Source organism: Filicampus tigris, chromosome 17 (genome assembly GCF_054856515.1).
Source record: "Filicampus tigris isolate MCC_2025a chromosome 17, RoL_Ftig_1.0, whole genome shotgun sequence".
NCBI classification, from domain to species: Eukaryota; Metazoa; Chordata; class Actinopteri; order Syngnathiformes; family Syngnathidae; genus Filicampus; species Filicampus tigris.
The window spans coordinates 14,759,341-14,786,466 of NC_141233.1; the positions used below are offsets into that span (position 1 = coordinate 14,759,341).

The 27,126-nt window shown below is 43.3% G+C and overlaps 1 protein-coding gene across 1 annotated transcript in view; it reads left to right on the forward strand.

The window, feature by feature from the left end:
- Positions 1-27,126, forward strand: part of lhfpl7 (LHFPL tetraspan subfamily member 7) — a 54,143-nt gene that overhangs the window by 7,479 nt on the left and 19,538 nt on the right. Inside the window, exon 2 of the mRNA XM_086057089.1 lies at positions 9,882-10,020. Coding sequence (XP_085913215.1) covers positions 9,882-10,020 — 139 coding nt within the window. The remainder of the gene's footprint in view (positions 1-9,881; positions 10,021-27,126) is intronic.

The following is a 27,126-nucleotide window of genomic DNA, read 5'->3' on the forward strand; positions in this document are numbered from 1 at the left end:
AACACAAGTTAAAATCCCTTTCACTCTTGGTCATTCAAAGTGATCTTTATTAGTTGGCCCGCTGCGCCGGCCGTGTAAAACGAAAGCCGTCAGCATGTTTAGGTCATCGTGACATCATTCCTACCCCCGAGGCCTCGTTGCTCGGACTTCTTAACATGCAAGCGGCTGCTCTTCACACAATGGAGGAGGGCACTTCGTCAAAGTGACGCAACTGTGAGCTCCAGCCGGTAACGCGCACCCCCACGCTTGAGAGCATCCACTTTTCATTTGATTTACTTGAAAAAGATGCATATCGCTTGTGATGCTATATTATTCACCGGCAAGAAGTCCAAATGAGCTACCGTAACATCTTCTAGCAGAGGTCAGGGAGTTTGCTGCGTCTTTGTGTTACATGGGGAGCGACCTCTCTTGCCGGCGAGTCGGAGGAAGCGCATATAGCTTTTTGCTACCTGCTGTGGCACACTATGCATGAATTATGAAATGTGCACTCGGGCCCGCTGCTGGTGCAGATCATGCATACATTTAGCAGCGCGCCGCGCGAGCTTTCGAGGGTGCGGGGGGGGCTTGAAGAGCAGCCGGCAGCAAAAGCCCTTTCACCCGCCGACGTGTGGGGAGGCGGGGCCGCTTGAGGGGCTCGCTATAGTTCAACCACCTAAACGCAGAGGTGGTTCGGGTAGCCCCAAAAAAAATTCTACTCAAGTGAAAGTACTTTTACTTCAGAATAATATGACTCAAGTAGAAGTAAAAAGTAGTCACCCAAATAATTACTTGGATACAAGTAAAAAAAAAAAAAAGTACTTGGTGAAGAAACTACTCAAGTACTGAGTAACTGTAGCAACGTCCCATTTCTTATTTATTTTTGTTAAAAACAACCATTCGATCAGACGAAGTAACAAAATAATCGTCTTCGGGCAAATTCACGTCAATCCAATCAATAGAATGAATGACATTTCATTTAAGAATAACTTAAAATAATCTGAAGGTAAATTCAAGTAGTTTAATAAACAATAAAATAGTAATAGTATAAGTAAAATAAATACATTTAAGCACTAGTAGCACAACATTTCGGCCACTGTGCCTTTTTGAGAGAGAGAGGGAGGGAGGGAGGGAGGGAGAGGGGGGGAGAGAGAGAGAGGGAGGGAGGGAGAGTGAGAGGGAGGGCGGGAGAGAGGGAGAGAGGGAGAGAGAGAGAGAGGGAGAGGGAGAGAGAGACACACACACACATATACATACACACACGGGATTTAAGTAACGGGTTCAATGTAGCCTAATGTAGCGGCGTAAGAGTCCATTTTCTTCTTCACAAATCTACTCAAGTAAAAAGTATAGCGATTTTAAAACTACTCCTAGTAGTACAAAATTCCCCAAAACTTACTCAAGTAAATGTAACGGAGTAAATGTAACTGGTTTACTGCCCACCCTCCGCCTTAACATCAGCGTTGAAAAAAATGGGCACACCTCCATCATGTATTTTTGAAAGTCTTCACTCCTCGCTCACGACTTATTTGCAGTACAAGCCTCAGTGTTGGATGACATTTGTCACGGTGTGTGTGTGTGTGTGTGTGTGTGTTCCAACGTTTGTTCCCCGCGCTAAGCCTGCACAACATAAGCAGTGGACAAAATGGCCGGATGGACGCTCGTCGTGATTACAGTTTGATGACTGACGGCAGGACTAAGTGCACTTGAGCATCAACCGCCGGCTGCTCGTTGCGCAATATTGCGGGCCGGAGTGTTGTTATGCCAACATAAAAGAGGAGCAAGAAAACGCGAGGCGCTCCTCCCGGCCTCCCCGCCGCATCTTCGCCGTGTTGCTTCGTCTCATCCTCGCTCCTTCTCTCCTCCTTCGGGTGGAGAATTTTTGATGTGAACAGATGTGACGCTTCCAACCACTTCTGCTTGTTTGGATGCCAAACGTGCATTTGCTGTCACGAGCTATTTTCGGGGTCCATATGTGATTTTGTTGTTGTTGTTGAGTTATGGCGGCGCCATGTGGACAAAAGCGGTAGTGTTTTGACTAGGGATGGACCGATTATCGGCACCGATATTTGTCTTTTTGACGATTATCGGCACCGATATTTGTCTTTTTGACGATTATCGGCACCGATATTTGTCTGTTTGACGATTATCGGCACCGATATTTGTCTTTTTGACGATTATCGGCATCAGCCTTTTTTAAAACTCTGCTGGCCGATAATGAATCAATTTGAAACGGTGGAAATCAAAACAAAGATTTGTGGAAGTTTAACATTTCCGTTATTTTGAAATGTTTATTTACTGTAGAAAACTACATAAGGCTATTGTCTAAGTTTTGCTTTATCCTTTTTAAGACATGCTGACAATGCTAACTTTTTGTTAGAATTTTATAACAGAGATGTATAATGTCAAAAATGTCTTGTAATAATGATTTTTTTTTAAAAATTACCATTATGCAAACCTGAAACATTGTTCAATAAACATGCTTAAAGACATTACAACTTTGTTAAGAGTACATTTTTCTCTAGATTTTGATGCCAATAGTTTCCTTTTCACTGAAAATGAATATCGGCTCGAAATATCGGTTATCGGCCTCCTTGACTACTAACAACCGGTATCGGCCCTGAACAAAGCATATCGGTCTATCTCTAGTTTTGACGAAAGTCAACCACATTTCCCATGCGCGCCACCGCGTAATGTCGTGAAATCCTGAGCTCTTGCTAGCCTGCAAGTTGGACTGAATTACATTTCTATTTCTAGTGGCTGTGTGAAAGATGAATAGCGATTCGATAATGAATCTAATTTTGTTCAAACAATACTTTTTTTGTTTGCTTTGGGGCTTCTGCCGTGACACCAGTAATAGGCGCGTGGACGTCGACGTCCGTCCTCATAGCGAAAGGAGGACGTGAGTAATCCGTAAAGCAAATAGTCCCATTCAGCGACTTGTAAGTCAATGTTTCATCAAAAGAGTTGTGAAATTTTTTTTATGAAGGTCGAATTCTTGCCCAGTGCTGCTTTAATATCTCATTATTTGGCAGTCTTTTCTCATCGAGAGCAGCTTTGAAGGGGTGGCATCAAAGTATGAGTTGCGCTAAAATGCAATCGCTGAGTCCTTTTGAGAGAGGAGAGAAAGGCGGAACGTTGCCTGAGGTTCCTCTCCTTTGAGTACCCACCAGCAGCCCATTATGAGATCTGGATCAATCTCGGAGGTTGGCATCATTAAATCGGGCCGGGAGGGATCCCGTACGTTTCAATCTGGTTATATGATCCTCTCATCTAGTCTCATCCACCTTTTGTGATCTATTATAAAGGAGGTGAGAGGGGGTGAAAGGGGGAACAGAGTTAGCGCCTTTTTGGACCTGATTGTTCTTTTTTTTTTTTTTTTTTTTAAACTTTCCCACACTTCAGCACACACCTCCCCATCGCTTCTCCAAAAGATAAAGAAGGGAAAAAAAAAAAAAACATGACGAAATGTTTTTGTGTACTAGCCGTTTTTCATATTCAGCCCGTCAGATATGGTGGAGGATTATGATGATGACTGATCTGAAGTCAGATTGCCGTCAAGTGCTTCACTTCATGGGACGGCTAAACTGTCGCCCACTCGCAAAATCTTAGCAAGGCAGGAAACGCCGGATAAATATTTTGTCTTGCTATTAAAAAATGGGGTAAATCATGCTGTCGTCTTTAGACCACAAACTAGTTCGGACCGAATCAACAGCGCCTCGTCTGGCTGTAGCTGAGTCACGCACGTTTTTTTCAAGAATATGTTCTATGCAGACCCACGAGTTGAAACAAGGCAATTTGATTAATATGAAATCCACTCGTTTTTAGCCATCTCAGGGGGCGGCCATTTTGTTACTTCTGTGGACCGAAAATGACATCGAAGTTGGTCAGGGCTCAGCTAACGACAAATCGCAGCTCGCCTGTTTTCTGAAGCTGAGCCGCGATCGGTCGTTACCTGAGCCCTGAGCAGTTGTGATGTCATCTTCAGTCGACAGAAGTGACAAAATGGCCGCCCCCTGAGCTAGCTAAAAACGGGAGCGTTCTCATATCTCATATCCCACAAACGCAATATTAATCAGAATGCCTTGTTTCAACTGGTTGGCTTGCGTAGAACATATTCTTGAAAAAAAATATGATAAATCAACTTTAACGCCCATCCAAGACAGAATCAACCAATCAATTCACGACTTGAAATGTAGCCCTGCCAATGACTCAATGAAAAATGAGTGAGGCGCCTGCCAATGAGGATCGAGTTTGGACGGTCTGTGAATGATGGCGATGGAGATATTTGGTTGGCAATACAACGACTACCCCGCCCACTCCCAAATCACCCCCCCCCCACCCCCAGTACCAATCACCAATCAGTTTTTTTTTTGTTTTTTTTTTTGCTGCACAGTCATTTTGTGAGCAGGTGGTGTTCGCTGTAGCCAGATGGACATTTGGACATCTGTCACACAATTTCCGATGAACCAATAAAGGAAAAAGCAATTTTGTCAGCCTCAACGTATTGGAATGCTAAGTTTGCCTTCATTGCGCTGCTTGCGGGATGTGTTGGCCCTCTCATCCGGCGGAACATCGGAGAGGTGGCAATATCTTTCGGAGGTCGCATGGCGCATGTTTGGTGGTGTTGAAGTCAAGTTGCCACGGAACTCTTGATGTGCACATTAAAATCTCGGTAGCGCTTGAGCCGGCAAAACGACTCGTATGCAATGTGTTTGCTGGCACTCGGCGACTCCGCTCTGCGCCGGAACGTTACATGGCTGAGTTGCTATGTCTCTGAAAGGCCTCCACTTTGCAAATTGACTAAAAGTGGGATCGTTTTACAGCGATCGGCTCAAATTTAGACAGCACTTTCGCATGACCCCTGTAAAAAAAAAACAAAAAAAAAACAAATGTTTTCCGATAGCATGGCGGCTAGGTTCTTGCTTTTAAACATCTCTGGCAATGGGACTGAATGAAACGCAGTGCTTTTATTTGAACATTTGTAAAAGTGCTGGAACGCGGCACACTTGTATCTCTGTTTCATAAGATGATTCCCCTTTGGGACGAGAGTTTCCGATTCGCTTTCTGCACTGCAGTAAAGGTGAAACCGGAGTCAGGTAGGCTTCTGACAGTTTGGCAGCAACCTGAAGCATTTTGGATTTGAACCTCTTTCCAGAGAAGATGGAAAAACAAGTGCTGCAGCGAGAGTCGTGAATATCGGGCATTATTCGTTTGTGTTGAACAAGTGGCGCCATGTTCATCCTTCAAATCAATAGCAATAGATTCAATGGAGAATTCATTTTTGCTGTAAAATGTTTCCCGGCATTGATTTGTTTAAAGGCTGATGTGGGGAAACTCTGACTGCACTCATCTTATTTTCTTGTGCTATGAGGAAAAAAATAAAAGAACATTAACATGTCACTGACGCACCACATGAACATCATTTGAATGTCCCGAAGTGAAAACATGACAGATAATGACCAAGAAGGGATTTTTCAAGCGTTTCGTGACCATCGACCAACTTATTTGCAATGTTGGTAAAGTAAACAACTGAAGTCATGCAGTTAACTCGCGGTTCAAACCTGGCACATGCAACATCCCCCCCCCCACGGAATGTCTACATCCAGCCTCCGTGTGAGGTGCGCGCGTGTTTTTTTGCGCGTGTGTGGGCAAAGTGCTTGTGAATGTCACATCCTATCTGCAGCCTGCCCCTGAGGCCCGAACGGACACTCCATCCACTTGTCAGGTGATTAATCTCCACTTGTCGCTTTGCCTCATATGCTCTCCATCCTGTATTCTAGTCAGTTTGTACACACAGGCTGGCGACGCGTTTGCAGGCTAGTCACACACACACACACACACGCATGCAAACGCACACTTTTGGACCGCTCCCATCCGAGAAGGTGTGTATATTATTCAGAATGTAATTTAGTTTTGCGCGGTGAGTGGGGAGGGACCGATTATCGGCCGGGCCGATTATCGGCTCCAATATTCAGTGTTTGGACAAATATCGGCATCGGCCTTTTTTAAAAATCTGATGGCCGATTAATAAATCAGTGTTAACTTCTAGGAACTATTTATTTAAATGTTCAGTTAATTTTATAAGAAATTCTACTGACCCTGGGAACACTCTGCACTTTTTGTTTTGGTTTGAAATCAAAACAAAGATAAGTGAAATTTTAACATTCCTGTCATTTAGGAATGTTGGAGGACTTTATTTTCTGTAGAAAACTATATTTGCTCCATTTATTAAGTTTTCATTTCACTTTTGCTGAGCCTGGGAGCTCCCTTTTTGTTAGAAATATACAACAAAGATGTACGTATATTGGCAAAGATTTATAATAATAATTGGAAAAAAAATCAACATTGTGCAAATCTGAAAAATTGTTCAATAAATATATGCTTAAAGACATTTCAACAAAGTTAAGTTAAAATTTTTTAACATTTTTAATATTTTCCTTTTTGCTGAAAACATATATCGGCTCCCAATATCGGTTATCGGCCTCCTTGACTACTAATAATCGATATCGACTATAGATAGACCGATATGTTTTTTTCAGGTCCGATTTTGATTATTAGTAGTCAAGGAGGCCGAGAGCCGATATGAATTTTTCGTGAAAAAGAAAATACTGGCATCAAAATCGGGAAAAAAAAAAGGTCTATCTCTAGTATCTACCCTGAAAAAAAAACCCATATGGCTCCATGTCTAGTTTTGAGTCCAGCAGAGAACCCCAGTTGATGGTTTTGGAAAGCTGCAGTCTGCTGCTTCTGCTTGAGCGTGACCACTCGAGTGCAGAATACGTAGCGGACGAATACACGCCGAACGGCTTCCGTCCGCCGCGTAGTCAAACTGCACAAACCATCGAGCAATGCGGTGAAGTTGTCACGCCTGCTTATGAGCACATCGGCGATAATGTCACTCCCCTCGTGCTCTCCATTAAGACGAGTCATTAGCAAGCGCGGTGTTTATTTCTCCTAAGAGCATCATCAGCCTCCTCACTTTGGCAGCGAAAGCAACTCTGCTTTCCACTGAAACAATCGCGGTTCACAACGACCGTTTAACGACATCGACATTTGCTAAGTCCCACTTGAGGACACGATCAAATTTCATTGGAGGGCGTGGCGGAAATCCCCGTCTTCCTTTATGTAATCGGTAATCCCCTTCTGACGATCCCTTTATTACTTAAAGCAGCCTGATGGTGTGTTTGCGTGTAGTTATTGGTCTCCAGCATGCTCCCGATGCCTTTATTGCCGGAAACCAATTAAGTTCCTTTATGAAGAAGTCGGAGCACGTACGTGCTTGTTTTCACATCCTTGAAAGTGGCCGAAGCGACTGTTCGCCGGCAGTTATCGTCCGACGGCGGTTGCTTTTCCAAGGAAGATTAGTCTGCGTGTTCAAATCTCTTCGCGCGCGTTTTCCCCTCTCGTTCGGCTCACTCGCTTGGCACCCCCCCCCCCCCCCCCCCCCGAGTTAGCCGCACGTGATTACAACCTATTTAGGAAGCATTTCACACAATTGAACTGGCCCCGACTCGTGTCAGTACAGTCGCAGCAAGGTTCTTTTCTTAGAACGCCTGCGAGTCAAGGCGTTAATGACTTTGTTTTATTACAACAGAGACAAGCGTGTAGGTGATAAATTAGGGTAGGCATTAATTGAAATGCTGGTTGATTTCTGGGAAAATAATTCAAGTGGGCTTTAGAAGCTAATTTTGCTCTCTCGGGTTGTATTAAAAATGATTGAGATGGTGAATGTACAGGTTGCCCAGAAAAACAGCCCCCTGCAGAAAATATTGATTAATATCGCGTTTGTGGGATGTGAGTTATGTAGCAAAATCCACCCGTTTTTTAGCCATCTCAGGGGGCGGCCATTTTGTGACTTCTGACGAGTGAAGATGACAACGAAGTTGCTCAGGGCTCAGATAACGACCGATCACGGCTCACTTGTTTTCTGACGCTGATCCACGATCGGTCATTATTTGAGCAACTTCGACGTCATCTTCAGTCGACAGAAGTGACAAAATGGCCGCCCCCTGAGCTAGCTAAAAACGGGAGCGTTCTCATATCTCATGTTCCACAAACGCAATAGCAATCAAAATGCCGTGTGGGCCGTTGGGTTGACTTCCGCTTTACTTAGCTAAATGTTATGGCATTATCAAGTATCAGTATTCAATATCAGCTTGTACTACAATGTAAGTAATTGTACTCCTACTCGCTCTGAAAAAAGTGGTATTGGTGATAGTTTTGTGTGTGTGTGTGTATTTGATGTTCTCATGTAGCTTTTGATGCAGAAAATCATACGAGTGGACAGTCTAAAAAAAAAAAACAACAACTTAGCATCAGCATTAGCATAGCAATTTTTCCCCCCTGTTGGTCTTTGTGAATGTAAAGCAGCTAACTTTAAATGAAAATACAAAAAAAAAAACTTACAAATTTGCAGTGAAACCTAACAGTGATATTTTCACTGGCCTCACACCAAATGATTAATTAGGTTTTTCACACTCAATTTCTTTCAAACGTCATAACGTGCCATACATTGCTTTGATGGAAGTCTAACTCATATAATTGGATGTTGCCGTCTGTCTTCCCCCATTTCAGCTCCATTTGCCCATACGAGACGTGATTGATGCTTTGATGTGTCACTGTGCATTGTAGGCCGAGTGCAGGAGGTTGCTGGGAGAAGGAAGACATTCCTATGCATACATGAATATCAGTGAAGTATAAAAAGGCAGCGGAACAAAGAGCGCAGCAGATAACGGCTCTTTTTGGAAGCGGGCCGTTTCATCATGTCTTATCTTCATTCAATTTGCCTACGCCGAAACAAGAGAACCTAAATTGAGACAAAAATTGAGCTACAGATTACAGCTTGTAGCTGCAACTTGTTTAGTTTTTTTTTTTTTACTCGCTGTCACTTTACACTTGAGTAACACGATTATTTTGCAACACAAAGAAAAAAGACTACATGAACTTTGCTTGAGACCTGAAAAAGCATTAAATAGGGAAGGCAACCCTAACATATTTTTGTCCAGAACATGTTCTATGTAGGCCCACTAGTCAAAACACTGCATTCTGATTAATATTGCATTTGTGGAATATGAGAAATCCACCCGTTTTTAGCTAGCTCAGGGGGCGGCCATTTTGTCACTTCTGTCGACTGAAGATGACATCGAAGTTGCTCAGGGCTCAGATAACGACCAATCGTGGCTCAGCTTCGGAAAACAGGTGAGCCGCGATTGGTTATCTGAGCCCTGAGCAACTTTGATGTCATCTTCAGTCGACAGAAGTGATAAAATGGCCACCCCCTGAGATGGCTAAAAGTGGGTGTATTTTTCTTTATATCCCAAACGCCATCGTCTTAAAACCTGTTGTTGGTACGCAACTTTTATATTCAGATGTTAAGGCGTATTTCCACATCGCTATCAGTCGGCAGAGAAGTCCCCTGTTTTTGTTGATTATACTGAGTCGTTTTCTGCGGGTATTTTGACAAGATTAAAGTAAACAGACTTTTTTTTTTTTTTTTTTTTCCCCAAGGAGAACAATTGTTTCCCTCAGCAGCCATCAGATGATGACTGTTGTGGAAAACCAGTCGAACGTGCGAGTGAAAGTGAATGTCACACTTATTTGGGCTGTATTTCGTCTGGCGTTCTAATCGACTTCTTTAACTGATGTTGCGGTGCTTCCTCGGTTTGTTTCCTTCCTTTTGCTCGCCGCGAGCGTGTGATTAAGCGCCGGTATAATGAGCAGGGGCAGCACCCTGTTGTTTGACCACCGAGAGCAGTTTTCAAGCTGAGGCAGCCATTAACCTGCCGCGTTACACAACAGGCTTCGACAAAAACACGTTTGGCTGTTGCTTGGTTGACTTTTTTTTTTTTTTTTTTTCTTTCCCTGACGTGATTAAAATGACTTTGCGTGTGTTTGTTCTTCAGACCAGCGCAGTGCTGTGCTCGGGAGGGTGCGCCCTGCTGGCCGTCGGCTCCCTTTTGGCCATCATCACCATCTTCCTGCCCGGTGGAGGATGTGAGAGGAGGATCTGCACCCTGGCTGGATACATGCAGATGGCTGCAGGTGGGCACACGCGCAAATACAACTTACAACAACAACAACATTCTTTGAATAAGAATAAGAGTTATCTCCGGGGGCGGCCATTTTGTCTTCTGTGGCACCGAAGATGACATCACAACTGCTCACAAGGACCAATCACGGCTGACCTGCTTTCTGAATCCGAGCCGCGATTGGTCGTTGTGAGCACTTGTGATGTCATTTTCAGTCGACAGATGTGACAAAATGGCCGCCCCCAGAGATGTCTAAAAACAAGTGGATTAACACTTATTCCACAAATATTAATCAGAATGCCCTGTTTCAACTAGTGGGCTTGGATGGAACATATTCTTGAAAAAAAAAATATTTTCTTTGGTTTGGTTAATCATTTGTCTTCTGCCATCTATTTTTTACTTTATAAGTTATGACGGTCAGACAACTTTAAGAGGAGGTCAACCCCCAAATTTTCTTGACAATAATATGTTTTATGCAGTGCCGGTAGTCTCGTTAATATTGCGTTTGCGGCATATGAGTTAAGCAGTAAAATCCACCTGTTTTTGTCCATCGCAGGGGGCGGCCATTTTGCCACTTGCTGTCGACTGAAAATGACATCACAACTACTCAGGGCTCAGCTAACAACCAATCATGGCTCAGCTTCAGAAAACAGGCAAGCCGTGATTGGTCGTAACCTGAGCAACTGTGATGTCGTTTTCCGTCGACAACAAGTGGCAAAATGGCCGCCCGCGATATGGCTAAAAACGGGAAGATTTTGCTGCCTAGCCCATATTCCTCAAACACAATATTAATCAGAATGCCGTGTTTACTTCAGCACACCCGATTTCTCTCACATACCACTGGTTAGCTTAGCTTAGCACTAATATAGTGCGGCCAGAAAAGACCGAGATGCCTTGCTTCCTAGAGTTGCAACCTATCAAAAACACGTTCAATGTGCTCCAAACCAAACATTAAGAGCATCCCGCATCCAGCTGCGAGAAGCACTAAAACTGCACTTTACAGTGTCACCCAAGACTTAATAAAATAATGAAACAACAAGAGCGACTGGAGCGGCGGTGCTGCTAAGCAACCGGCGCGTGCGTGGCTCGTGTTCAAGTGAGAGCCTTGGCAGATTTAGAGGCTGATGTGCAAAGACAATTACACCTCCTTGAGATCACGTCGTTGGTTCAGCTCCGCATGCGACTATTCTTCCGCCACTGCTTTTCCTTTACGCCGAGGAAGCGTTGTGTACACAAAACATGACCTTGTTGCCTTAAAACAAAACTGCTCACTTTATGGGCGTTTGGTCTTTGCTCCACTGTATACTCACGTCAATGGTGTCTTAGCAAAGTAGCACATTATGTTTCTCACTCCAAACCACAAGTTGAATTATATTGATATGAAATTGTTTGGTGGTCATACTTTTTGCTATATTACGGTTAAAACTCTAATATAGGCAATTATAAACGTTTTTTGAGCTAGCAACGTAATTCCAACGGATTCTGAAAGCAGAGCGGTGGAGCTTTCTGTCGATACCACGTAAGGGGGTGGGGCGAAAATCGAGGATTAGATAAATGGGAAAAAAAATGGGCTTCTGATTATGCTTAGTCCGAATATTTTTTTTTTTAAGGTTCCCGTCTATCACCGCCGCCGGCATGCCCAGCTCTGCTGTTCACACCCCGGCAGCAAAGGTCATTGTTGCACTTTATGATGATGTAACACACGCATTAAATGCGCTGGTTGTCCAACGCGGGCATGTCAAAGTCGATTTTAAAAGCTGCATGTCGAGCACAAAGCAGTGTTACTGTTTCTCATGAGCTCCACAATAGGGATGGAGCGGAAAGCTAGCATCACTACTCTGGCCTTGTTATTAACTCATTAACCGCCAGACATTTCCCAACCCTCTTTTACTCTAACATTGGAACAAAATTGAAAAAAAATGAGTGCTGTCAAAAGATTAATCGCGATTAATCGTATTTTTCAACTACATTTTTTACAAAGCTTTGAACCGTTATTTACTTGAGTAAAATCTAGGAATTAATGTGGAAAAAAGTACATTTCATTTCAAAGACTGTTCTAATAGCTTTCTTGAATACGATTCTTTTCCTGCAAAATACAACAGTGGAACGGTACACCAAAGATGTACAACAAATATGGTATTTGAATTTGGCTGTGCAAAGTGTGCAAATTATTTAGGATTTCTCCAATGAGCCGGCAAGTAACTTTTTTAAGTAAAACTACGTAAAAGTCCGTATTTGCGATTAATCGCGATTAATCTTTTGACAGCACTAAAAAATTATGTAAATGAGTTACTGGGATTGAATGGCTGGGACTGTGAAAAGATGAGTAAATACGTCAACGGCAGTGAGTGAGTTCGAGTGGGGAGTGGCTTTAATGTTGCGCTTCTTCCAGTCATGTCTCCCATTTGTCCTCACGCGAACATATGAACGCCTTTATCGAGGTCCAGAGAAAGAAGGTGAACTTGGTCACTTGTTTCGAATGACGCGCCTCCTCCCCAGTAGTTCGAATGTGTGCCTCCATCAATGTTTTATGCTCCAAGTGAGGGAAGCAGGACACTGCTGTGTGCTAAAGCGGGAGCTTTTCTACTTTCATGTATATTTTATAGGCCCTGCTCTTTTTAGTGGTCAGGCGCCATAGCATTTGGATGCTTCTACGACACGCGTACGGCTTTTTGTGCAAACCAAGGTGAATCTTGAACACACCTACTGAGAACATATTTGTGTATTAAGATTTGTTTAAGAGCAAGGCTATTAGTAGCCTAACGTGGAGGGTTTCATTTACGGGTTGTGGTCGGGTGCTTTATTTGTCGCAATCAATTTTACTTACCGGAACAGTGATGCAAATGAGATTGCTTGAATTGGATGACAAAAAGGAGCATTTATCGAATTTGAGTCGGTGTGGAATTTCATTGCATTCAATGTAGCTCTCAGTGTGTCGAGAGTTCAGAAAATGTTCTTTTTTGATTTGAAATGTTTTGATTTTGTGAGATTGGATTCATTGGATAGTTCAAGAAAAAAAAAGTGCAGTTTTATATGAAAACCCGATGTTTAACTGTTAGGTGTTTTTCCCACCAATCGAATTGTGTATGTTTACGCTACAATTCCTTCTCGTTTCAGCGATGTATATATTGTCGATACACTCATTTACCACAGATGGCCTGTCTTAAAATTGATCTTGAGAGGTTTTGGAGAATGCTTGACTTTGACCTTGGAAAGGGAAACGGTGTTCTCTCAAACGAATGATTCCACATAATATTGGCTCAATGCGAAATGCACCGCGCAATTAAACATGCCCTACAAATTTTCAAGAGAAAATAAAACTAATTGTTGTCAGTGGTTAACTTCTTTTGACACTTCCAGCGGATAACGGCTTTATGATGGTGACCGTTTGACACCGAATTAATTACATTTCCATCAATGCCTATGGGAACGAGTCATTTCAAAAGCAGAATATGAAGACCAGCATGTTAGAATGGATTGCGTTGTTATGACCGTTTGAATTATTATTTTTTTTTCATATTGTCTAAAAAGTAGGGCATACATTGCCTTACTTTTTATCCCATGTCGCACCAAATTCTCATATGAGCAGGCTCTTTTACTTGAAGCCTTCTGTTGTTTATTTCTTTGTATTGATATGGCTCCTGGTGAGTAGTTTTCCAGTTCAAAGAAACTATTTTAGAATGAAAATGTTTTTGGGGGGAGTTTCATGGGTCATGACTTCAAAGAAATACGCCGGCAGCATGCAATTTTCTGCTCCTGAAAGTAATGTGTGCTTTTATTTATTTATTTATTATTTTTTTCTTCTTTTCTTACCGGAGCAATCGCGTATGTTGGTGTTGCGTCTTCTGGAGCTGCACTAGCTTGTGTTGTTTGTTATTTGGAGATGCACAAGTAGGGCCATTGTTCTCCGCACCCAAAAAAAAAAAAAAAAAGGGCTACAGGTGAAATCTGCATTACTTGACGGACTGCGCTGGCTTAGGCAAGCTAAAACTTCTTTCAGGAAGCGCTCACAAACTATAATTAATAACTGAAAGTATTCTTAATTTTGTTTTGTGCAAACTGTGCATCATGGTAAACTGTTTTTATTTTTACGAAAGACAGTCCACGCGTTATTACAAATCTCGGTATGTTGGTCGTTTGTTTGAAGAGGATAGCCCAAATATTAACATGCGAGAGTACACATGGCGTACACAACATTCTCTCAAACACACTCAAATATAAATGAGTCCCAAATGGGTGTCAAGTGGTCAATTCCCGATGGAGATTTTTTTTCTTGTTTTTTTTTTTAAATTCTTTTATTCACCTTTCCGCGTGGGTCGAAAGGCTTCCAACTTCCACCCATGTTGTATAGCGCTTTTCGCGTTTGTGGTTGTGGCGCTTAAAAACCTCAAATATCTGTCGATGATGAGTTGAACTCGTTTCAAATCGAATTTGCCACCGTGTCTGGTCCTGCCTTTTGAAGGAGTCATCTTAAGCGGTGCGAGCATGAAAGGAATGTTCCGCTATATTACCCGACAAGTTCAACTGTAACTCGGGGATGTTTTTAATTTGCACATTTCCCTCCGCGCGCCACACACTGAAACGGTGTCCTCTCGTCTCCCTTCCCATCAAGGCGCTTTCACTTTCATTCCAGGCAGCTTGAACGGGAAAGTGTATTGGTGTGTGTGAGTGTGTGAGTGTATGTGTGTGTGTATCCAGTGTTATTTTGCCGGTCTGCTGAGGAAGCCCGGCCTGCTGTGTCAGCGCTCCCTTGAGCAAAGCCGCTATGCAGATGTCCTCCGAAGCGCGGTGATGAAAATAGGAAGTCGCTTTGATCAAAGCACCTGCTGTGTTATTTCAGCGCCGGTTGTCGCCGCCTGAGCCCATACGCTGGCGCGCCAGCTGTCAATCATTCCCCCGATACAGATGAACGCGCATACCAAATCGGGCAGGATGAAAGCTGCGGAGTCGATTAGCACAACCTGTGTTTCCTTCAACTGTTAAACGCTGACTTTTTTTTTATTTTCTCCTCTCACCATTGCCTTGCTCATGTCAAGATTACTTTTATTTATTTATTTTTTTTAACCTTATCCATCTCTTTTCCAAATTGTAACCTTTCCTTTGCCGTCTTCCGATTTCCAATGTGATGGTACCGTAAGTGTAGCGTGGGTTGACAGTGCCTGGGGCAAGGCAAATGTTTGCCTAGCCCATTTTGAGCAGCGCACATCGATTGGTCTGAGTTGTTCGGGGATTGTTTTAAATTGTGGCTCATCTGCTTCAAATACAGCCAAAATCCATGCTTGTTGCCATTTCGGACTTTCCTCTTCAGCGCCAAATGTTCGCCAATGAATTATTGCGGCTTTTACCAACCGCTGTGCTCTGAGAGATAATCAGGTGTGTTGAGGGAGATTATCCAGTTTTACTTGAAGGGAAGTCAACCCAAACATATTTTTTTCGAGAATATGTTGCCCGCAGGCCCACTAGTTGAAACACGGCATTCTGATTCATTTTGCGTTTGTGGAATATAAATTAAGCAGAAAAATGCACTCGTTTTGAGCCATCTCCGGGGGCGGCCATTTTGTCTTCCGTCGACTGAAAATGACATCACAACTGCTCACAACGGCCAATCACGGCTCAGATTCGGAAAACAGGTCAGTTGTGATTAGTCGTTGTGAGCACTTGTGATGTCATTTTCAGTCGACGGAAGACAAAATGGCCGCCCCCGGAGATGGCTCAAAACGAGTGGATTAACACTTATTCCACAAACGCAATATTTATCAGAATGCCCTGTTTCAACTAGTGGGCTTGCATAGAACATATTCTTGAAAAAAAATCTTCGCGTTGACCTCCCTTTAGATTTTGAAGAAAAAAAAGCCAATTTGCTTTGTTTAAAAGTGTATATTTTCCTTTTGGGGCAAAGTGCTTTGCCCTTCCCGCAAAGCATCTTGCTCCTCATTCAGTATGCTGTGTGCGTGCGTGTGTGAGTGGAGTAAATTGTTTTAAATCCTGACCTGTCAACCCTCCATCTGCTTTCTTCTTCATCTTATTCCCCATTTGCACGTTTTCACTGCAATCAGACCCACAAAGTTCTTTTCACGCTTTCCCGTGCATTTCCTTCGATTTCATCATGAGTCAGTTGCTTTGACTGTGGTTTACTTTTACGTTTATTTTTTTATTTATTTTTTTACAGTGCAGTGCTTTGTGTACGTTGATGACCAAATGTAATCCCGCTACGTGAGCCGAGCGTAATATTAGAGGCATCTCCTAGTATGATACTGTGGTTCTCCACCAGTGCAAACGACCAGAACAATCGCCATTTTGTAATTCTTCCCTCCAAGTGAGTTAATTTACAAATGCTGAGAGTCATATTTGCATATTGACCTAATCTTGCGGTCTTTGTGAGTGTACATCAAATATGATGCAGCTGCTCCGAGTGGGCGTGGGTCTCGCCAGAAATTCCCACTAGCGCCTGTTAGCTTAAAAAGAGCAGCCCGGATGAGTCATTGTTGTGACTGCGGTTGCAGGATTTGCACCTGCTTTCGTTCCGCAGCCGCGAGCGCGCGGGTGGCGCTCGCGCTCGTCTTTCTGTGCACTTTGCTTTGACTCCCATTAGTCATTTTCCTCTCTTCCTCCTTACGCCGTGATGGATCGCCTGCTCAGAGCCTTCTTTTGAGTGTGTGCTGATGAGCTTGTTTTTCCTTTTGCGCTCTTCTGTTGTGGCCGTGTGAGGAGTTGAGACTGCAGCGCTGGCTTCACATCATACGCTGTTATTGATCGAGCAATGCTGCTCTGCTCACAGTTGGTTTTTGTTGTTGTTGTTGTTGTTGTGGTTGAAACTTGCGCTGTTTTGTGTGCCGAAATGGTGTTTTGATGGACGCTCAATTTGCTGCTTTTATTTACAGACAGTCACATTGAGATGCTGATTATCGGATGTTTCGAGTTTAACACTTTGAGACTATTCTTTTGAAAGACTTTGATGCATTCATGACTCCCGGGTCTGTCGGTTTGGTCTAGGTCTGTTTACTCTACAGTTAGCTGCTCGCTTTCATCATGACTGGAATCACCCCCCCCCCCTCCCTCAGCCTCCAGCCCGAGCATGTCAGATAGAAAGAAGATGCGGTATATTTGCAAAATGTTGGTTTCATCGTATTCCTCTAATGCTGTTCAACGCTTGCTGTTACTTTTAAGATTCTGCTTTTGTTGGGTAAACCAATTGCGGAATTCATTAACATTTTATTTGATTTTTTTTTTACTTTATAGTTCCAGTCCTCAACTGAACTTCATATTCTGAAGCTGTTATTTCTTAGCGTTCATTTTTCGGCGGGTGTAGAAATTCATCAAGCCGTACATTATCGGCAACGATACAGTATTGATGCACCGGCGTCCAATATCCGATTCACAGTGATCACAATTTCAACTTTTGATGTCTGATATTGACACAATATTCTAAATTTGACATAACGATGCCTTTTACATATTTTTTTCTTCTTCTTTGGGGTACAATAATACTGTGATTTAATTGTAGGATCTTCCAATGTTACAATTATGTGTATAACACATAATACGTCATAATAACGTTGTGATTTCTGCTGCAACGCAAGGGTTGATTCAGTTGGGATGAAGCGGGACACCAGCCCCAAGAAGCTTCGGTTATCGAGCAACATTATTATGTTTACTTTACTTTGAAAATGGAGAAAATGCGTCAGGCTTTTACGTACCACTTAGTACAGAACAGCGTGGCGTATTTTGTCCCGACTGTCTGTAACTGTTACGAAGTTTCCGTTTGCCAGTCCATCAGTGACATAGAAGTGATGAAATGCCGAGGAGCAAAGTCTCTCAGGCAGGTGACATCTATACGATCGAAAGTCGTCCCTTGTGGCGAGACAAATGAGCAAGACAAACGACGTGAACTAAACCCCGGTTTCAAGCTTTTTGGCAACCCGCACTACATTCTCTTTCTTCCAAATGGAGGCACACAGGCCTATCCTGACTGAAATTGTTTGACCTAGTCCCAGCGCAAATTATTTGGAAAAAAAAAATAAAAAATTGAGACGGAAAGTAAAAATAAACTGTGTTAAATGGAAGTCGGCATTTAAAGGGCCTCTGATTAGCCACAATTGAATTCAGTTGTTCCAGTAAGTTTTTTTTGTTTTTTTTTTTCTAGTAGAAGCCTTTTTTTTTTCATTCCAAACACAGACAAATCTTGAGTTATAAGAGGGTGTGCACACTTATGCAACCTCATCTCAGTTGTTTCATTTCTTCTAATTCCATTTGAGTTGTTCAGGTTTTTGTTCACATTCATTGTGGATATTTTTTTAAAATGATTTCATCTTAGTCTTGTTTTTTGGGGGGGGGGTTTTGCATCATAAAAACATGGCATTGGATCAGGGGTGTGTAGACTTTCTATATGTACTGTACAACGGAGTATGCAGAAGCTACAAAGTCTAGGACCCTGGCCAGACGTCCCACATTTTCGGGACACGTTCTCAAAATATTGCAGTGTGTAACATCAAAGTGGCGTGTGACACTTTGATGTTTCTTCCTGGCGAAAGCCGAATTGGAGCCTGTCAAAAAACGGAGACAACCCAACAGCGTCATTGAAGCAGAAAAAAAAGGGGTCATTTCTCTGTCAGAAGACCTGATCATCATCATCATCATCATCATCATCTTGGCTTGTTACAACAGCGGGCCGCTGCTCACTGGCCACCACAATTCCACCCAAAGATGCAGGAGACGAAAAAAAAAAAGGAGACGACGTGCTGTCGAAAGCGAGAGGTTGCGTGCAATTATCCGCCCGATGCCTTTTGCCACAAAGACGGGAACAATGCATGCTTGCGTTTTTTCATATCTCAAGATTATATTTCCCATCCCGCCCTCATTCATTCATTTCATTCGTATTCCTTTTTTTTTTCGGGCGACTGCTACCCCGCCCCCCACCCGCCTCCCTCCACCGTCGCTTCATCTTCCATCCCACCCGCGTCCCCGGGCATCGTTTTCTCAAATTGTGAACGTGCCCGCTGTGCGTTTTTGGGGATAGGAGGACCCGCAACTGCAAAATAAGTGCGACTCTCGGCCGAAAGAGGCTGATTGTGTTCCCTGCGGAGTGTCGCGTTCTCCTCATCTTTGTCCAAGTCTGCCCTAGCGCTAGCGCTTGCGCGTCGCTCGAGCATATGTTTGCGTCTCACAAACGCCGCTCGAAAAGAAGAGGACGGCCATTAATCTCCTTGTCCCGCGAGTACGACGTACTTTGTGTGAGTGATCGGCTCTGTACATCTCCGTTGCGTTCACTGTCTTCTTTAATTGGTTAGCTGCGACTCTATTAGCGTCATCCATCGCAATTAGCGTCCCCGCAGGGGTGGAAATTTAACCTCCCCGCTTTATAGGCTTGTTTTGCAACACTGACATCCGGTGCAGTCAACGTGTAGCGTGAACAATGATTTATAGCGCACAAAGCAAACGATCCCGGATTTGACAATTTACCTTAATAAATGTTACGTTGGCTTTGTCGGGTGGCCATTTTTGTACGCCCGCTGCATTTTTATTATCCCGTATGCCCAGATGTGTACGAGAAGCCAGGAGGAGCAGATGCATCATAATGACTTGCCTCAGTCCCACCTTGAAGCCTTTTAAAATGGAAGTCAACCCAAACATCTAGAATATATTCTATGAAAGCCCACTAGTTGAAACAAGGCATTCGGATAAATATTGCGTTTGTGGAACAAGAGTTAATCCACCCGTTTTTAGCCATCTCTGGGGGCGGCCATTTTGTCTTCTGTCGACTGAAAATGACATCACAAGTGCTCACAACGACTAATCACAACTGAGCAGTTGTGAGCAGTTGTGATGTCATTTTCAGTCGACGGAAGACAAAATGGCCGCCCCCGGAGATGGCTCAAAACGAGTGCATTTTTCTGCTTAATCACAACCGCTCACTATGACCAATCACGGCTGACCTGTTTTCTCAATCTGAGCCGTGAACGCAAAATTAAATTGCTGGGAACATATTCTTGAAAAAAATATGTTTGGGTTGAGTTCTCTTCTTCCCAAGTTCACTTGACTAAATATTAGTTACGTTCATTTGTTCGCTCCGTGAAATCACTCCACAGTCATTTTCCACTGGCTAAATCCCTCACACCTTGTGCACACACAAACATCATTCGTTCCGTGCCACATTATGTTTGGTCAAACCCAATCAAATAGCGTAAAGGCTATGAACCATGTAACAGGTGTGTGTGTGTGTGCTCCCGATGGAATTGGCGACCACAATCCGATTAGCAAAAACACACAAATTGGACAAACTTTAAAAAAGTACAAACAAAAGTGGTTCCAACTTTTCTCTCTTATACAGACATAGAAACCTACATATAGCATTCATGTGTCATCAGTATAAAATGAAAGTGTCTTTTTGATTCCGTCCCACTGGGCTAAATTGGATTGAAGATTTACGATAACCATTTCTAGTTCTTGTGCTGAACACTGGTCACTCTTGAGTTGTTATTTTCACAGTCTCAGGTCATCTCATGCTAAAGCTCGGCTGTTACCTGGCGATGCAAAAAAAAAAAAAAAAAACATCATTCGCTGATCCACTCACCAGCTACTTTTTGGAATCGAAAAAAAATCGGCGCCCCCTGCTGGTGATGACCTCATTCTGACGGGACGGAGCGTTCACTCTCCAGTCTGCTGAGTATGCTAACAGGCATCTGTTGAGCAGATTACAGCCCCAAGCTTTTCATCACAAACAACATGCTTGGCTTTACTGGTTCACAGAAAAAGTGTGTGCGCCTGCAATGCGCGCGTGCCCAATCTAATGTTGGCGGCCGTGCTTTTAAATCACATAATATCAATGTGTCTCCGTGGAGATTCCTAATGAGGGCTGTCGTGTAGCCAAGTGATAAGCAGCCTTTTGCAGATTAACTGTCATCAGTATTGCAAACTCAGCATCATATCACTGCCAAACAAACAAAACCAAAAAAAAAAAAAAAGAGAGATTGACGCCCTGCGGCTGATCAGCAAGCAGGCTGAGCCTTCTCATGATAATAACAGAGTTCCGCCCATCAATATTAAATTCCGAGTTTCCTCTTCATGGTGGTTGTTGATTTTAGGCCGGCGGTAGGATCCATCCTGCGCTCAAGTCCTTTCCCACCAGCTCTGCCCAAGTTCATTGCGACTCGCTCCAAAAGTAACCTTGACACGATGCTCTGCTTTTGTGCGACTTGAGGGGCGCCGCCCCGGTACTCAAGTTAGCGATGCAATCGCGTTTGATGCAGGAAACGATCGTCACAGCTCATAGAGAGCAAAGCAAAGGAGAAATGACGGAACCCCACCAGCTTATCAACGACCGCAACCCCCCCCCCCCCCCCCACCCGGGCATTGCTGCATCACATCGTTGACTGCCGCAAGGCAAGCGCAGGGATGCAAGCGGCACCGTGTGGGGGTTGCAGACAAAAGGACCGCGGAACATCTGGATGCTGGTGATAGCTCTGCTCTCACGCGTTAGCAGCCAAATTAATCAAACCTGTTGGGTGGACTGTTTAGCGTGTGCGAGAAGGGAGTGTGCCGTCTATTAAGAGTCGCTTCACATCCCGGCCGCCCGTGTGTCGACAACTCGTCATCCAGGGAGGGTGGCGGGATGGAGAGAGACGAGATGGAGCCAACATATTCTGTAAATCAGAGGGGGGGGGGGCGATTTATAGATGCGCTTTATTCTAAAACCTGGTGAAAAATCCACGACATTTTTGAAGCTGATCGTCATCCGTCTGCCGTTTATACCGTGTTTTTGTGAAGTTTTTTTTTTTCAAGGAGTGTGTTTCTGATGTATGTTCGTTAAGGACCAGGTAACAATCCCAACCCTCCTCCCTCCTCTGACGTGAAAAGGTTTTAATGCTCATAGAACCTTTCCAAATGGCCACGGCTTTAATTGAGAAAAATGAAAGTGACACCAGTTCGATTCATTTATCTAAATAGAGGAGCTGGTGTGCGGCGGGTCCACCCATCTGCAGTTTTTCATCCACCCCCCCCCGCTTCCTTCCTTTGAGCCGCTGGCTCCGGAGAGAATGTGTGAAAAATTTCAATTAGCAGTCTGGATGATCAATCAATTTGAGGAATCGCTGCGCTCACCTTAATTATGTTTCGCGCTGCAGAGAATCAAACAATTGGACTGTTGAACGTATCAATTTCGCGTCGTATTGGAGGCAGAGTGATGAGTTGCCATGGCAAAGGGCTGACCTTCTAATGAACCTCTCGTTAGTGACATCATTAGTCGCCGCCTCCCGTGGTTTCAATCACCGCTATGGGGCACGCGGGCTCGCGGTTCTGCTTAAATCACCCCGGCGCTCCGATTTCCACGTCCTCTTTAAACGGAAAGTTTCTGAGCTGGCCAGAGGTTAACGTGGGTCCCGTTCAGCGGCAGCACTGCCCGTCGTCCTCCGCCATCTCTCACAGATGACCTGGCGTAATCTGTGTCAACGAGGGGGACGTTTAGTCGGGATTAATTGATTCATCTTCCACTGCGGGCGTTGATGTCCTTTAGATTTGTATCTAAAGGAAAAGAGAGCTGTTGCAGAAAAATGAGATCGTTCGTTCTAAAGCACTTTGTCTTTCTTTTTTCCTCTCCTCTCCATGGTAACCTCATGTCAGGTCTTGTTTGACAGTCACTTGGCGGGAACGGTTAACGAGGCTCTTTGGCTTCTTCATTTAACCCTTGTATGGTGTTCGCGTGTTTGTGGGACCCGTGTTTAGTTTTTATAGAAAAAAAACCAAAAACAAAATTAAATAAAAAAGTTACCCAAGGCATATCAGAAACCTTCTCCTCATGGTGATAACACACTGTTATGGATTTTTTTTTTTTTTTTTTTCAAATGAGAATGAAAAATGAAAATGACATCACAACTGCTCACAACGACCAATCACGGCTCAGATTCAGAAAACAGGTCAACCGTGATTGGGCGTTGTGAGCAGTTGTGATGTCATTTTCAGTCGACAGAAGAGAAAATGGCCGCCCCCGGGGACGGCTAAAAACAAGTGGATTTTGCTTCTTAAATTATATTCCACAAACGCAAAATGAATCAGAATGCCGTGTTTCAAGTAGTGGGCCTGCTGGGACATATATTTATTTGGGTTGACTTCCGCTTTAACACATTTAAAAACCAGACCCAGCAACACTTGGCTGAGTAACAAAAACACAAACGCCGCACAAGGGGTTAAATTTGACTTTTACTCATTCCTTAAAGGTGGACAACTTGCAGTAGGAAATAGGAGATAAAAAGTCCCAACTTGAGGGGATTTTTTTTTTTTTTTCACTTCTCCCACCAACTTCCTCATGAAGACACATCCTGAAATTTTAGAACGTCACCCCTTTCATCAATGTTATGTGGAAACATTGAAAGGTTATTTGGTTTTCCAAATCATCGGGCCTGGTGGTGTGAAACTTAGGCGCTAAAAACGGATGAAAAAAGGAGTAGGCCTTGCTTTGGCAGCTACAATAGCTTTCATACCTCTGGGAAGATTTGCATTGGGCAAAAGTCATGCTGGAGAAAGGATCGTCCCCTAAATGGTGCCCACAAAGTGAAGTGAAGCGTACAGTTATTTAAATATCGTCTGGAGCCCAACTCTTGAGTGATTAATCAATTTGAGTGCGTCTGAAGAATCGCAGTACAAGTCCATAAAGCGGTACTTTAACCTTTACAAATGTCTTCTATCCCCCACGCACCTGGTCGCCTACGACTGGTGATTTCAACAATCACTTTTTCTTTTCCACCCGGGGTTTGTTTAAAAATATCATTGCCAGAATTGCCGAGGTGAAATTCTCATCATCGCTCGTATTACTCAGTGAAGTGGTGAAGGTGACGCGGAAGTACGGGATGACGGCTCACATGAGCGCACGCGTAAAGCCGGCCGGGTTCTTTGGCTTCGAGCTCGTCGGCTGCTGGGGCCTGCCTCCGTTTGTGTCCCGTGTGAGTGTTTGAAGTGTTTTTGTCGGTAAACTGCACGCTTGCCGGATAGAGATTTTATCGCCTTGCTTTTGATCGTTTTCAATAAAGACAGGCGGCACACAGGCGTCCAGTGAGGAGGCCTGACCGTCAAAGAAGCGGGAGGCTGAGAACGGTTGAGTGTGTCCGGTTTGACCTCTGGCAAACGGTTTGATGGAGTTCTCAAGGTAGCAGAGGAGATCCTAACTTAGCAGCGGTGATGCAGTCCGGAACGTGCTTTGATTTTACAAAAAAAAAAAAAATACAGCAAGCTCTCGTTTAACTCGCGGGGGGTTACACTTCAAACCACCTCTGCTATCAAGAAAATCTACAAAGTAGCGACCAAATATTTGTAGTATCTGTGTCTGTCTGACAATGAATGACTCTAAAGGCCGATTCTGATATTTGGTCGAATAAAGTTCTGAAAACCGATTAACTGATCGGTTTGGAATGTTATACTTTTTTTTTTTTTTTTTTTTTTTTTTAAGATTTATTTATTTATATATATATATATATATATATATATATATATATATATATATATATATATAGCTCTGTAATTATTACATAGCCATCTGTTTATCCTTAATTTTTTTGTTGTAGTCCCAGCAGGAGGATGCGTGGTTGTTTTCAAGGACAATGTCTCCCCACTGAAACATTTTGATTCACAACTGCGTATAATTACTCTGTAAAAGTGCTCACAAATTCATAAGGCTTCTTGCACGTTTCAATGCGGCAAATTTCGATGCACGATCTCAGTGTCGTCAAAGAAATTTTGCCGCGGGCTTTGCACCTCTTACAGCCGGATTAAATTTACAGCTCATTCTGCATACGAGGCATTGTAGTTCGTAACGGCATTAGCACAGTGTCTCAAGTGTGCGGTTTAATTGCAGCGAGATGCAAGCCTGCATTTTTCCGAGGTTGCCGTATTTAGGGATGACGGGTGATGACTATTCAGCAAGCGCGACCTCTCCGGGTGAACACAATCCTTTCCCAAGTGCTGGTTGACCTATGACATCTTTGAATTCTTACATGGTTAAACTGTCACAATCATAAACCTTTTATGTAAAAGCGAGTTCACCGTTAACTTTTCGGGATGGCGAAGTCATCACACAAAGCCGATTTCTGTAAAAAAAAAAAAAAAAAATCACCTCTCACGTTCCAATTTTCCCATTTTTTTTTTTTTGCATGAGACGTTCACCTTTGCAACCGTTAACCACAAAGCGCTCTACTTTAAAAACATGCACAATGTTCAAGTATTACCGCCGAGTAGTTCCTTTTTTTTTTTTTTTTTTTTTTTTTTGCTTAACCTGTGTATTCCCCTTTCAATTTCTTTTTCTTATACACCTTGTCGAGTGCAACTGAGGTCTTGTGAGGTACACAGAGGTGGTAGGAACATTTTAGTAAATCTAAATTATCTTTCCATTTGCCTGACTCCCCCCCCCCCCCCCCCGCCTGGAAATGTTAGTGAATGTCCATCGTTCCTACGGTACCTGTAAACCAGATGTAAGAAAATGAAAAACATTGAAGAGTGACCTGAGACTAACTTGCCCGGTTAGTGGGTTTAGATCAGGGGATGTTGGTAATATTTTTCACCTGTGGGTGTGTGAAGCCCTTTGACACTCTTTTGTGATTAAGAGCTTTTACAAGCACACTTCAATTGACTTCATTTTAGAATTCAATTATTCCATTAAAAAGTTGTCACTCTTTGGTGGGTTCCACTGCTCCACTTAAAGTCACTATATTCCAAAATCCAGGTGTAGTGGAGTTCAAAATATGCCGTCCACCGTTGGTAATGCATTTTCAAAGTCATGCTGCATACACATTCATATTTAATATGTTTACTTATCGCTGCTGCTTTTCTTGTAATTATGACCTGCTGGTTACACAAGAGTGTTTTTTTTTTTTTTTTTTCTTCCTCTCTGCTCATTAAAGTCTGCAGAAGGTATTAAACTGAACTGCGTGTAATTCTGCACTTTTGCATAGTCGCGTCTCTGCTGTTTGCTCATTGCGAGCCTTCGTCTTAACGACGGTTAATTGGAATGTGGCGCCCAGTAATTGAAGGTCACACCTTTTGTGCTAGCTGCCATCTGGAAGAAAGGCTCCTCGCGCGAGGAGAGTGGTTCGCGAGCTCAGAGGATTTGACTGAAATATCATGTCAATACTCAGTAATGGGATCAAGCTAACCAAGACATTGTAAATGCCGTTGCATATTGTTAAATGGCCAAACGCGTTCGTTTTCAGAGGAGCAAAAAGCCACCACTCAGTCCTAAGATGCTAATGGCGACAATTGCGCTCATAGCTCTTGCATGCTCTCGGCAGCATGTTTGTTGTCAAGGAATACTGCGCTACCTCGGGAATACACACATGTACACACAACAAACAGACTAGACTAGACACACACACACACACACACACACACACAAAGTGACTACTAAAGAGACTCATTACATCTGAAGCTGCGACAAACCTCTGTCGGACAGAGATAACGGGTAACTTTTGAGGGTTTTCCTTGATGATTGTGCAACTCTCAAAATCCTATTTAGCTATTTTTTATTGCAGAAAGAGCATTCCAATGATAGCACACCAACATACCAGTAGGTAGACCTGCACAATTTAACAAGGTCAAATCTAACCGTAATTCGGATTTGTATTTTTTTTTATTGTTTTTGCTGTTAGTATTCTAATATTTCTTTGTTTTAATAGACACTGTCAGCGAGGTACCGACATTTTGGCCGGTGTCAGGATATGAAACAACTATAGTAATGGACATTGTGGAAACAATAGCCCTCGGATTTGTCAATCAAAATGGAGTGTGCTCGTGCATACCGATGGATGGAGCAGACTCGGATTGAGGAACAATTTGAGTTTGATTAATAGTGCGACGATTGTACTGTAACAGGCAGATCCGTTGATGTAAAGGAAAGACAAAGGAAGTGAATGAAGAATCCCTTGAGGGAAGGATCTTCCTCAATTTGCAAAAACAGGATACGTTAAAGTGGATTAAATGCTCAAGATTATTCGCAGCTACCACAGCATTATGAATATAAGCGCCAGGAGCCTCTGCAGGTCGGACAAAAGAAGACCAGCTGGGAGAAAAGAAAAAAAAAAAAAAAGCCTCGGGCTATGATTTGCACAAAGGAATTTAGCAGAATTGTATGGAATACTTCTGC